This window comes from Pseudorasbora parva, chromosome 7 (assembly GCF_024679245.1).
Source record: "Pseudorasbora parva isolate DD20220531a chromosome 7, ASM2467924v1, whole genome shotgun sequence".
Lineage (NCBI taxonomy): Eukaryota > Metazoa > Chordata > Actinopteri > Cypriniformes > Gobionidae > Pseudorasbora > Pseudorasbora parva.
In genome coordinates this window covers 16575743-16588397 of record NC_090178.1, presented here as the reverse complement: position 1 = coordinate 16588397, position 12655 = coordinate 16575743, and the positions used below count along the sequence as shown (strand labels likewise).

The following is a 12655-nucleotide window of genomic DNA, read 5'->3' as shown; positions in this document are numbered from 1 at the left end:
AGGCCCTGTCTGTGTCGCACACTGCCCTCTATCACTGCCTACGGATTAGTATGCACACTTACACACCTACACTAACGATCATGCTCTCTTTCCCTTTGTGTGTGCGTTTTGGTGTTAGGTTCATCAAGCTGTAGTCCTTTCACCCTGCTCAGTGTGAGATATCACTCTCTTGCTCATCATGAATGAGGTCTTTTTAATATCTCAAGAGTTTTAGACAACTGCAAGATTAGACACAATGAGACATTTATGTGCCAAGCATTTTTTCCCTGATCAAAAGGCCTCACAAATATGTTTCTCTTCGAGTCTTATAAGGTATGTCAATTTAATGCATTAAGTGAATTAATTAGTTATAGGGAAAAAATAACACGTTTAAATGATTAATGCATCTAACGTACCCGCCACGTCCCCAAACCTACATAGTTTATACATTTCATGCAGTTGATTGGTGACGAACCTGAAGCAGGGAAACAGCTCACTGTGTGATGTAGCCTATATAATTCAGTTATAGAATGGCATGCCCCTGTATGGCTTTTGTTTCATATTTATATCATGATATAGTTAAGCAATAGCACATGAGTAACGAGTGCAATATCACACGAGTTCTGTTTTTTGTCCCAAGTGTAAATGTTATATTGATTTTATACAACTGTTCAAAAAATAAGTTAATATTGTGAAAAAAATCCTGTCGTCATTGGCGCAATAAATTCTGGATCCATCTGTTGTATCCAATCGGCAACCTCCCACGATCTCTCTTGAAGCCAATATGGAAGTAATGTAAGCTGCAATTCATCGACTGGCCACAGGCTCCAGAAGGGAGCAGAATCTCATTGAGCCCCATGTTAAAATGCCCAACTTCACAGCAGAAAAAAACATGTTTACAGCCTGGTACAAATTGTGGTTTTGGCCTATACGGCTAATTTTGACCTTCATGACAACTGTGAGGGGGTGATTTTTTTTTATAACTCATTTGTTTACGTTATAAAAGCCTTAAAGTTCTGCATGATTAAGGGATCATTTATCCGCCGTCTATAGTCATTGCATCACCTCAGCTCCACCCACATCCCGCCTTTTTGCCCATTTTCTGTTATCCGGTAGTGACACGCAATGACTCGCTCGCAAGATGGCAACGGCCAGCTCGCCCCTACTTTAAGTTTCAGAGCGTCTTATCCTATAATCCTATGGGTGACGTCACGGACACTACGTCCATATTTTTTTTACAGTCTATGGTCGTATCCTTCATTGCATGGGAAATGCATGGGAGGCCACATCTGAAGGAGTCTTTGAATTGGGACAGCCTTCGTTGCCCCGCTGTGATGCAATCTCCCTTAAAATGTGGCCAAGAAGGATGCAGCCTCTGAATTAGGATGCAGCTACAGACTTACCCATTTAGACATTTACTGCAACCTAGCAGTTTTAGTTTCTTATTTATTTAGAGTAGCTTTTCATTAAAAAAGCAAAAAAGCTTTTTATTAAAAAAAATTATATTTCCATATTAATAAAAAAATTAGGTATAGTTCACCCCAAAATTCTGTCATTTACTTACCCTCAGCCTAACAGTTTAAATCAAATGAAATAGTTTTTTTCTAAAGCTACTTTGTTTAATGTTTATCAGATGCTTTTCTCATTTAACACAATAATGACTTAAAATGATAATTTGTGGGTAATTTCTCAGCCAAATTTTATGTGCGATTTAATTTGCAATTCATTCTAATTCTAATCTAAAATCTAATCTAATCTAATCACTTGAAATATAAATAAATAAATGTTATGGTGCTATTGTGTGATGATGTATATGTGTAGATAGCTACAATTGAAAGTCAAAGTAAATGTTAAAAATCGGTTTTCTTTTTGCATATCTCTCAATCTGTGAGACGTCTCACCTGAGAAACTTTAGTGTGTGGTTCATGAGTGAGGGTGACAGAGAGAGAGAAAAAGACAAAGGCCCTGATTTGAAAACTTAATTACATCCCTGGAAAAGCATGTCATCACAACAATGAGATATACATCGTTGAGTGTTTAATTGAGCATGAAAAGAATTCTTTTTAGACCGTAACGCAAAAACTGCTTCTGCCAGGCCAGCAAGGGCAAGGCAATTATGCAAGCTCACCGGTGTGCCGTTTGCATGTCACAAAGACTTAACCCTGCAAAACGGAGACTTGACTCAGGGGGACACCTGCACCATCTCAGTCACCATGACAACCTGGCCTACACTGTCATTCACCAAGACACCTGCAAGTCTTTCCCTATACGCCTATGTGTGTGTAATTCCAGATCATCTGTTAAGGTGGTTTCTCAGACCAAACCAAAGACTGAGAAGTCAGAAAACACATGATGAAGTCCTTCCCAAACAGACCAACAATGGCACAAATGACAATTCCCGTATATCCTAATATCCCATGACTTCTGTTCTCTGGTGATGTTTTTCAGAGCAAGGGCTAGGCAATCTTTCACTCACATGAGATGCAACAATAGCGAACCACAATGATCCAACGATTTAATCAATATCCCATGAACAAAATTAAGTTCTGCCCTACTTTTTTTTGTTGAGAAGCTGTAATCAGATACATGTCAAAAAAATAAAAAAAATACTTTTGCTATTTCAGTTTTATACCAACTTTACCTGTGACTGGGTCATTGAACTGTCAGTTCAAAAGCTCACGATGTGGATCAGTCCAGTTTTTGAACGAATCATTCAAACAATACAGGGTTTGCTGACTGAATCAACTGATTCAAAAGAGTCTAAATAACAATTCATTCAATCATTTAATTCATGCATCACTAATTGTTTCATTAAATACAATTTATATTTAATAATTACTTTAATTTCAATCTTCAAATCATTTGATAATAAGAATTTGATGTTTTTTTAATTATTTTTTATATAAATTCTCAGTCTTTATTGACTCACAAGAGTGAGTAAAAGATGACAGAGTTTTCATTTTTGGATCTATTAATCCCTTTAAATCTCTTTAAATTGAGAGCAAATTAAGATTCTTTCTAATTCTTACAAAAAATCATCTGAGCTTTATTATCCAAGGATTTGAGACTAAAAGCATATTCATGAATGATGCATAAATTTAATCTGTTAAATGTGTAAGAGCAAACTTTGAGCAATGCTATTTTCCTGATGTTTGTGTATTGCACTTATGGTGAATCAGCATTCATCACTCCGTATCCATTCACGTTGCATTCTTCTGATCATCCAGTGCCTGAGTTGCTTTTTTAGATTCAGACAAACATGCTAACAAAAGAAAAACAGCACATGTTCGATGCTGATGACCATTTAAGTCTTTCTGAATGGAATCTAATTTTCCTCAGTCAGCATGGGCTTCTGTTACATCCATTCGCCAAATTACCGCATACCAAATTAGGCCGAAAACACAACACTGCACACTGCACACACCGTTTCTGTCCCCTTTTTTCATCCGCTCTTCGTCTTGTTTTTTTTTTTTACATAACAATCCGTGACATCTTCTGTATTGATATTCAAATTAGTACAGAGCTTTGGGTGGACTTAGATGAAATTCACCAGCTATTTATACACGGAGGATATTATATCCAATGCTTTGCTTTAACGCCATCCGGGCTTAGCTTGGATTAGTGAGGCGTAAACAAATGCACAAAGGCTTTTGCGCTTTCTCCGCAGATTTTGTTCTCACGTTATCTGAACTAGCAAACTGCGATCCCGAAAAGATCAAGCAATTGTTTCATTGTGTTTTTTTGCACAGAGCGAGAAATCCCTGTTGGGATTCCATAGTGTTTTGTTTTTTTAAACAAAGAGCAAGATGCCCAGTCATGAAACAAATAGAAAAAACTCTTTCTTTCATTACTAGACGGCCTTGTTGTTTTCGTCCTAGCTTAAAAGATGCTAGTTTCACTTTCCTCCCTCCCTCATTCTGCCTATCCGAGGGGTGTTTATCTTTCTTCAGGATGCGGTGATACTTACTGTGACAGCTGCTGGATGAGTTAGAGGGTAGAGATCCCTTTGTTGAAAGCTTGGCCAGAGTTCCTCAGCGTCCCTTGAACTGCCCTCTCCATGCTGGAGGTTTGTTGATTAAGCCTGTGGCCCATTAACCTCTCAGGTGTGGGTGTTGGCCGCTGGGGTTTGATCCACATCTGTTGGACCTTTAGGCCACTGCAGTGGTGGGCTGCACACAGAGCTCAGTGTGAGGTAGGAAGGGTCGCTTCTAAGGTCTGTGTGTGCACGTGGAGAATGTGGATCTTTAGAGACTTAAAGATGTAGGACCTCTAAAGTACACAAACAGTATCTGTCCGTCTTCTCATTTTACATTACACACATGATAAGTTTATAATATGTATTACATCAGCATACATTCTTAGAAGAAAAGGTTCTATTTAGAACCTTAAAGGGTTCTACATATTTGGAACCCCTAAAGTGCTATATAGAAACCTTTTTAATGGTTAAATCAAAAGAACCCTTTAGGGTTCTTTGTAACCAGGAAAAAGGTTCTATATGGAACCTTTTATGGGTTCATTCATTATCATTTGTTTTGTCCTTTCTGTATCGAATATTTCATATTATTGACAAACATTTCACTGCATTATTCAGTGTATTCAAATGCATTTATGAATGGAAATGAAAATTCAAAATATGGGGCTTAGAAAATGTATATATTTATCTCATTTTGTGTAGTTAATCAATATCACACGAAGAGTGCCGTTTCAGTTTTTCTCCTCCAAAAATCAGCATGATTAAAATATGATATTAAGTTACTACAACAGTTTAATAAACAATAATTGAATTACAATAATTTAACTACAAAATGTTGCAGAATAATGTAATATGTTAATGAATATAGCCTAAAGAACCTTTGTGACAAAAGGGTTATTTCTTGTCATTATAGAACATTTGTAGCATAAAAGGTTCTTTGGAGTTGAGTAAAGAACCCAATGGTTCTATAGAACACCAATAAACCCTTTTTGTCTAAGAGTGTATGAGTCAAGTCAGACGACTACAGGGTCTCATCTCAAGATCACTCTTTTAACATTTCATCTATTGACAAAATTTTCACTACGTGGTTCAAGTGACCCAATTCCAATTTTTTTCCTCTCATGTGTCACAGATCAGATATGACGTGAACGTGTAAGCAGGAAAAAATGGTCAAGGGTTCTCCTCTTTTTTCTCTGCCTTACGAGAAAAATGTTTTGCAGACCTTTTAAAGATGTGTGGAAAAGTGCGGAAAGTAAAACATTGAATAATCATTTTGACTGCGTCCATCGCGGCGTTTTACTTCCTTTTCCAGTTAAGTACATCTGGGCTGTTTCGCCAGTGTACAATGTAAATATTTTAAGTTAACAATGTAAATATTATAAGTGCAAATATCGGATACGTGGGATGATGTGATATTCAAATGACGTGGATTTTAAAAAAGTTTAATAATTATATAATTATATATTTCTTACACCGTGTATACACTTGAAGTGAGCAGTGCAACATGACAACAAACGCAAATAGAGCCTATTATATTCAGAAATGCTGCTTACACTGGATGCAGCACGACACAACAAATTCAAAACAGTAAACGGGTGCCCTATTCTGTTTCTGACATACATGTACTTCAAGCGCTCATTCTACTTTTGGCTTGAAGAACAAATGGATTTACAATGGTCGCTTTACTCTGTTAGCCGTCAAGTATTCATTGAAGTCATTGATGCCCATGAGTTTATGTCAGCTGTTGAAAGTTCATTAAGTAATTTTGCCAGTGATTTTGATGCAAATGTGTTTTTTCATTGTCTCTTATAATAACATTTTATTGTCGTATCTTTAATATCGCAAAAAATAACTTGTTCCCTTATTATACCCTAGCAGATTTAAACACACACACGCACGCACACACGCATGCACGCACACACACACACGCACACACACACACACACATGCATGTATTTACCATACATCTTGGTAGATTCACTCATGTAGACCACTGATCATTTATCTGTATTATCCTCAAACGTCAGTGAATCACAGCGGCAAGTGGACAGAAACAGAATTTGATTACACCGACAGCAACTTTGACAGGATTTACATGTTTTTGCATAGATAATGTCACTTTTTGTTGACTTTCACATGTGCAGTGATCTGTGGGCTTTTGTTGGTTTATGTTTTTGCTCTGCTGGCATTGATGTGGTTTTATCTATTTGACTGTCTGCTCATCGTGACCTCCAGTCCATCCGTTTGCACAAGCTCTCCACAATCGCTTCACATCCTGACTCCATAGACGATCACAACACAAGAGACGTGGAAACATATTGTCAAGACACCCAACCCCCCGACCCTTGTATCTCTTTTGCTCTCGTCTTGTCTTTCGTCTTTTCCTTGCATCTCCCTCGATCACTCTTTTATGACACACTCCAAAGCGTGGCTATGAAAAGACAGGAAGTGAGGGTAACGGTAGTATGTTCCCTCTTGACAAGATGCTTAGAAGTGAAGTTTCTTCTTATTCTCACTGTTGTTTGCGCGAAATGCCAAAAACAACACGGTGTAAGTCTGGAAACAAACAAACAGCAGAGAAAAAGAGAACACCAAAACACCCTAAAAAAGATATTTCTGTTGTGTTAAGTCCTTTCTTTCTCCGTCTGATCTTCCAAGGCCGTCTGAGGGAGCGGATCATGTCTCTGACAGCAGACTTCCTCAGGACATACAGGGGAAGTCAGAGATGACGTGTTCTACAGAAATGTCATTTCTCTCTTGTAGCCGAGCGTCCTCGGGCTGAATGACAGTCTGAAGCCGAGAGGCGTCACTGAACTCAGGGTGGCTGAAGGCTTTCTCTATCCCTCCTGCTCTTTTCGCTAGTATTGAAATTAGAAGCTGTGCTTTCAGAGGCTATAAACACAACACTGTGGCCTGGTAGATGTGTTTTGGATTTTTTGCTGAGATTACAGAGATTACGAACAGCATTATGAGCATATTTCATAAAGAAAACAATGAAAAAGGGATAAAACAAGAATAGTATCATGAGAGGAAAGATAAAAGGCCTTGAATTTCTCTCATTAGGGCCTATTGTTGGAAGGATCGGTTGCTCATGTTCTTGCTCATCTCAGTTGAATAAATGCTGTGTTTTTGTCTGTATCAAAGCTACATTTCAGAAAAAAATATGCGAGATCTACTATTTTTATTTCCCTAGTTCACACTTATATCAAATTAAATAGAGTAAAGATTATGCGTATTTGGCGTGCTGTCGGAATTTGGCCCTAAAATGAAAATGGTAAACGAAAGAAGGTAAATCTGCTGTATATATACACCCCTCTCATCGTTGATTAGCATGATGTGCTCCACTTGTGTTTAATTAGGTTTAATTATCTCTACGTGCTCCTCCCGAAATTTTGTTAATTTATTTTTATTATTTTCAAATTATTTTTTTGTTGCCATATGTTCAGTATCGTAATGCATAAAATGCACAATATTCATGCAATAAATTGCAGACTTCTAAAATATCCTTTTATATTTAATATTTCTTTCTCTCTAGGTGATGAATGGTACCTGTGCCGGCTGACTCTGACCCTCTCCAACCTGTCAGATCTCCAGTGGGCCATGTTCCCCTACCCCTACCTGGCAGCGGTGGGCCCTGACACTGGTGCTGCCTCTGTGGTCTACAAGCTTGTGGCCCGGAGTGCCGATGGCTCAGTGGGAACAGCTCACTTCCTTTTGGTTGATGGTGGGTTTGATGGGCAGACGCTTTAATCATCTGAAAACTGTCGATACAATCATGCTGCTAGTTACAATGCCGCCCCACTTTAGATAGAAAGGGAATTAGACTGATTTCTCACATGCAGACATGCATTACATGATCAATAATTTGAACCCCCATGCATTGTTCATGCTTCAAACTCAAATGATTTAGCACTTTAGCTAACACAATCACATTAGGTTTGTGAGAGAAATTAACAGACATATACTGACAGAAGGCTTAACGTTTTGTGTTTAGGGGATAAAGTTGCCATGAAATCATAATAGACACCACGGATTTGCTTTTATTTCGAAACAATGGTAATGACATGCCTTTTTAATTAGCATTTCAGTTTATTACTGCTGTAATTGAAGTCACTAATGTAATCCATGCTGTTTCCATAGTTATTCGTTCCTGTTCACTGTACATGACTTATTTTGTGCACCGAGACCAACAAAGGTTAAATGAATTTGAGTTAAGTTTCTCATGCAGAAGCCACTGACAGGTGACGTGAATAACACTGATCATCTCGTTAGTAGATATTCCCTATAGAGATAATATCATCTCTATAAACTGTTCATCACAGAACCTGTTAATAGGTGGGATATATTTGGCAGCAAATGAACATTTTGTCCTCAAAGTTGGTGTGTTATAGCAGCTAGCAGTGTGTAAAGGATTTGAGCGAGTTTGACAAGGGCCAAATTGTGATGGCTAGATGTCTGGGTCGGAGTATGTCCAAAACTGCAGCTCTTGTGGGGTGTTCTCTAGCCTGACATCGTCATACTCAATTCTAGTCAGAATATTCAGAGTCTGATACTGCTCCATTGGGCTGTAATTTACAACCAATCAGAGCAACGATTGGAGCGACGCATAACGTTAGTTGTCAAATGTCAACAGAACTCAACTCCACTGTGTTGCCAAGTCTGCAGTTTTCCTGAGGGTTGCTTCCGTGGGTTGAAGCGACCTCAATTATGTGATATATAGACCCAGGAATGTGAATTTTAACATGCATCCATGCCAAAATAACACAAATTTTACCCCCCAAATGCCATTCTTTTTCCCGGTGAACCCCCCTGAAAAGCTATTGGGCTTGGTTTGGGCTAGTAGTTGGCAGGTTTTGTTGCAAAAAAATTTGGCAACCCTGTCTGCACGCAGATTTAAAGGATACTCATCCTTTCTGAGAGAAATAGTGCAGGTGAATGCATACATCTTACGAACAAGTTCTCTGTTTAGGATGAGAACAAATTCACCCTAAGTACCGTGGATGATTATGTTACTGTTTCTCATCTGTCTATCATCATTTAAAGCCCGCCCTGACAATTTCATTGATCCGAACAGTTTCTGTTCAGGCATAATTACTCCTCTGTGGATCAAGTCCAGACTGATGCCCAAGCTCAAATGTTGTAGGCGGGGCTGAGTTTGGCTGGCACCCAGGCTAGGTGTTCCCACCTGCAGTGGTCAGAATCTATCAAAAGTGGTCCAACTGGAACAGTGGTGAACTGGCGACAGGGTCATGGGTATCCAAGGCACATTGATGCACCTGCAGAGTGAAGGCTGGCCCGTGTGGTCCAATCAAACAAACTACTGTTGCTCAAATTGCTCAAGAGGTTAATGCTGGTTCTGACAGAAAGGTGTCAGAATGCACAGTGCATCACAGTTTGTTGTGTATGGGACTGCAAAGCTGCAGACCAGTCAGGGTGCCCACGCTGACCCCTGTCCACTTCCGAAAGCACCAACAATGGGCATGTGAGCATCAGAACTGGGCCACAGAGCAATGGAAGATGGTGGCCTCAGCTGATGAATCATAATTACTTTTACATCACATGGATGGCTGGGTGTGTGTGTGTTTCGCTTACCTGGGGAACACATGGCACCATGATGCACTATTGGAAGAAGGCAAGCAGGCAGAGGCAGTGTGATGCTTTGGGCAATGTTCTGCTGGGAAACCTTGGTTCCTGCCATCCATGTGGATGTTACTTTGACATGTACCACCTGCCTTAGCATTGCTGCATTAGCATTGTGACCTCTTTCAGCAGGATAATGTATCCTGCCACAAAGCAAAAATGATTCAGGAATAGTTTGAGGAGCACAACAACAAGTTTGAGGCATTGACTTGAAATCCAAATTGGATCTCAATACAATTGAGCATCTGTGGGATGTGCTGACCAAACAAGTCCGAACAATGGAGGCCCCACCTTGCAACTTACAAGACTTAAAGGATCTGCTTCTAACAACTTGGTGCCATATACCACAGCACACCTTCAGGGTCCAGTGGAGTCCATGCCTTGACAAGTCAGGGCTGTTTTGGCAGCAAAAGGGGGACCAACAAAATATTAGGAAGGTGGTCATAATGTTATGCCTGATCAGTGTATGTGTGCATGCTGATCTATGTGTGTGTTTAGGACAGGTGTGTCATACTCGTTTTATTGTACCCCTAGGACATCTTCAGAAACATCATAACCTCTTATAATGGCTAGTCATTCATCATCTGATATGTTGTGACATTACAAAATTACTTCTCTGGTCCATAAGGATTTAGACTCTGCTATAAATATTCTGTCTCTGGTGATATTACGCTCAGATCTTTATAAAAATCTAGCTTTGTTTCCTAGACCTATAGCGTTCTTTTTTCAAGTTTTCGATCAGTCTTTTATGTTGAATGTCATTCATTGTCAAGGCAATTTACTCTTTAATACATGTTTTAAATATTTAAGTATTTTCAGGTAAGATGCCTTTCAGAAACATTTTTTTTTTTACCAACACCACACTTTTTATGCAAATATAACAAATCATTAATGCCAGTTAGATAATAATTTTTCTTTTGTTTAGCAGCATGTAATTGTGTACACCTGAATAGTCAATTGTTACATCAGTTTTACTTAAAGGGATCCCATGGTGTTGAGACTTGTATGGCTTAATATAACATAAATGATGTCTCTTACTGAATTATGTGGTAGAAAACCCATGAAAGATCTACGTTATTTAAGTCTTAAAATAACGTAGATCTTTCATGGGTTTTCTACTACATAATTCAATAAGAGACATCATTTATGTTATATTAAGCCATACAAGTCTCAACACCAGGGGATCCCTTTAAACGTAAAACAACAAACTGGGCAGTTCTTAGCCAGAATAAGTGGAGATAGTCGGTACAGATCATAAAGTTCGCATCGTTATCGACTTTTTCATTATTTGAAGAGGTCTTGTAAAGACAGAATCAAGCATGATCCTGAATGAGAGTCTTTGCAGATGAGTCTTCAAACAGCTGCAAGAAGGGCAAGGCAGAGCGAGTACAGCTGGGAGATCTGCTCCGCCTCAGCAGCTGTGTTCTTCAACCACCTCCTCTTCCTCCTCTCCCAAATAATGACACGCTCAAGGGGACAGCGGTTAAAATGAGCTCTTGTCTTGCTATTGTCCTGAAGGAGGAACAGAGGGGAGCATATTGCTCCTCACACACACACACAGATGCACTGAACCACAGCTGGCAGAAGGGCCCCTTACTCCTAATGTGTGTAAAAAGACTTCAAGGCTTTTATGACTTTGTAATCCTCTTGCACTTTGAGCTGAACTTTACAAGATTTGCTCTTTTAATATATGATTATAAACAAGTGCCATATCACAGTTTTAGGCGATTTATGGAGATTTTTTCTACATGCCACAAATCATTATTTCAAATTTTAGGCAGGTTGTTCCTACTATGCAATACATTTTCATATCCCTATAATAGGCCTACATGTTGTAATATACTGGATAATTATTTTTATATTTAAAATGTTTGTTATATTTTTTTAAAATGTGGAAATGTAAATGCTCTTTTTACTACGATCAGTGATATTTTAGTATTATTTATATTATTATTTATTAATATTTTGAATTAGCTTTTATTGTATAATAATTTAATCGTTTTAGTCATTTTATTATTTTATTTAAACTAAAATATGTTAATTTCAGTTCAGTTTCCAAGCTTTTTATGTTTAATTTTTTTCATGTAATATTTTATTAGGGCCCAAGCCCTGAAAGGGCGCAGAGCCCTATTGTTCTTCTAAGGATTATTATTATTATTATTAGGGCCCAAGCCCTGAAAGGGCGCAGAGCCCTATTGTTCTTCTAAGGATTATTATTATTATTATATATTATTATTTTTTTTACCGACTATTTGGGCATTTTTGGGACCCTTCCCATGCTCGAAAACTCTTGAAACTTTGCACACGCATCAGAATGCGCGGCCATCAGGGCCGGGCTGAGGCTGGGACCCGGGCGTGGCAGGGGGGCTCGACAGCGCCCCCTAAAGTGGGGTCTGAAAACGTGGTCTATAAATCAAACCGACTTGCACGTACATATATGAAACTCGGTACACATATAGAGCTCATCGGGCTGAACAACTTTCGTGCTCTAAGTTATGCGTCAGCCCAACAGGAAGTGAGCTATTAGGGGTTGTTGAACGCATGCTGTGGAACGCATGCTGTGGAATTTGCGATACTCCTCCTAGACGATTCACCCGATCAGCACCAAACTCGGTCAGCGTGAAGTCAACACACTGAGGATGCCAAATTGCGAGCACCTTTTTGATATCTCAAACGGTTTGGCCGTGGCGAAGAGACGAATTTATGGCGAGAAAAGGGAAACAGGAAGTGTGTTATAACTTCTGCATACATTAATTCATTTTGATGAAACTTCAGATGTGTGTTCGTTGTAGGAGGCCGATCACATGGATATGACTTTTGTGAGTCAAAGTTATAGCGCCACCAACTGGCAGCAGGAAGTGTGTCACTTTCAAAATTGCTTTAAATCCCCATCTTATTTTCATCCGATTCACTTCAAACTTCATCAGTATAATGTCAAAACATGGCAGATATAGACATATGAATGGATTCCTGATTCTTGAAATACTGTTGTCATGGCAACGTGTCAAAGTCTAATAATCTTTTTATGTGTTTTTGAGACTCTTAGCATGCTTGAAATTGCAT

General features: G+C 38.9%; 1 protein-coding gene across 1 annotated transcript in view; it reads left to right on the top strand.

Annotated features, from left to right (window-relative positions):
* Window positions 1-12655, top strand: part of si:dkey-22o22.2 (neural-cadherin) — a 147831-nt gene that overhangs the window by 63928 nt on the left and 71248 nt on the right. The window contains exon 2 of the mRNA XM_067448317.1: window positions 7488-7676. Within this exon, the coding sequence (XP_067304418.1) occupies window positions 7488-7676 (189 nt within the window). The remainder of the gene's footprint in view (window positions 1-7487; window positions 7677-12655) is intronic.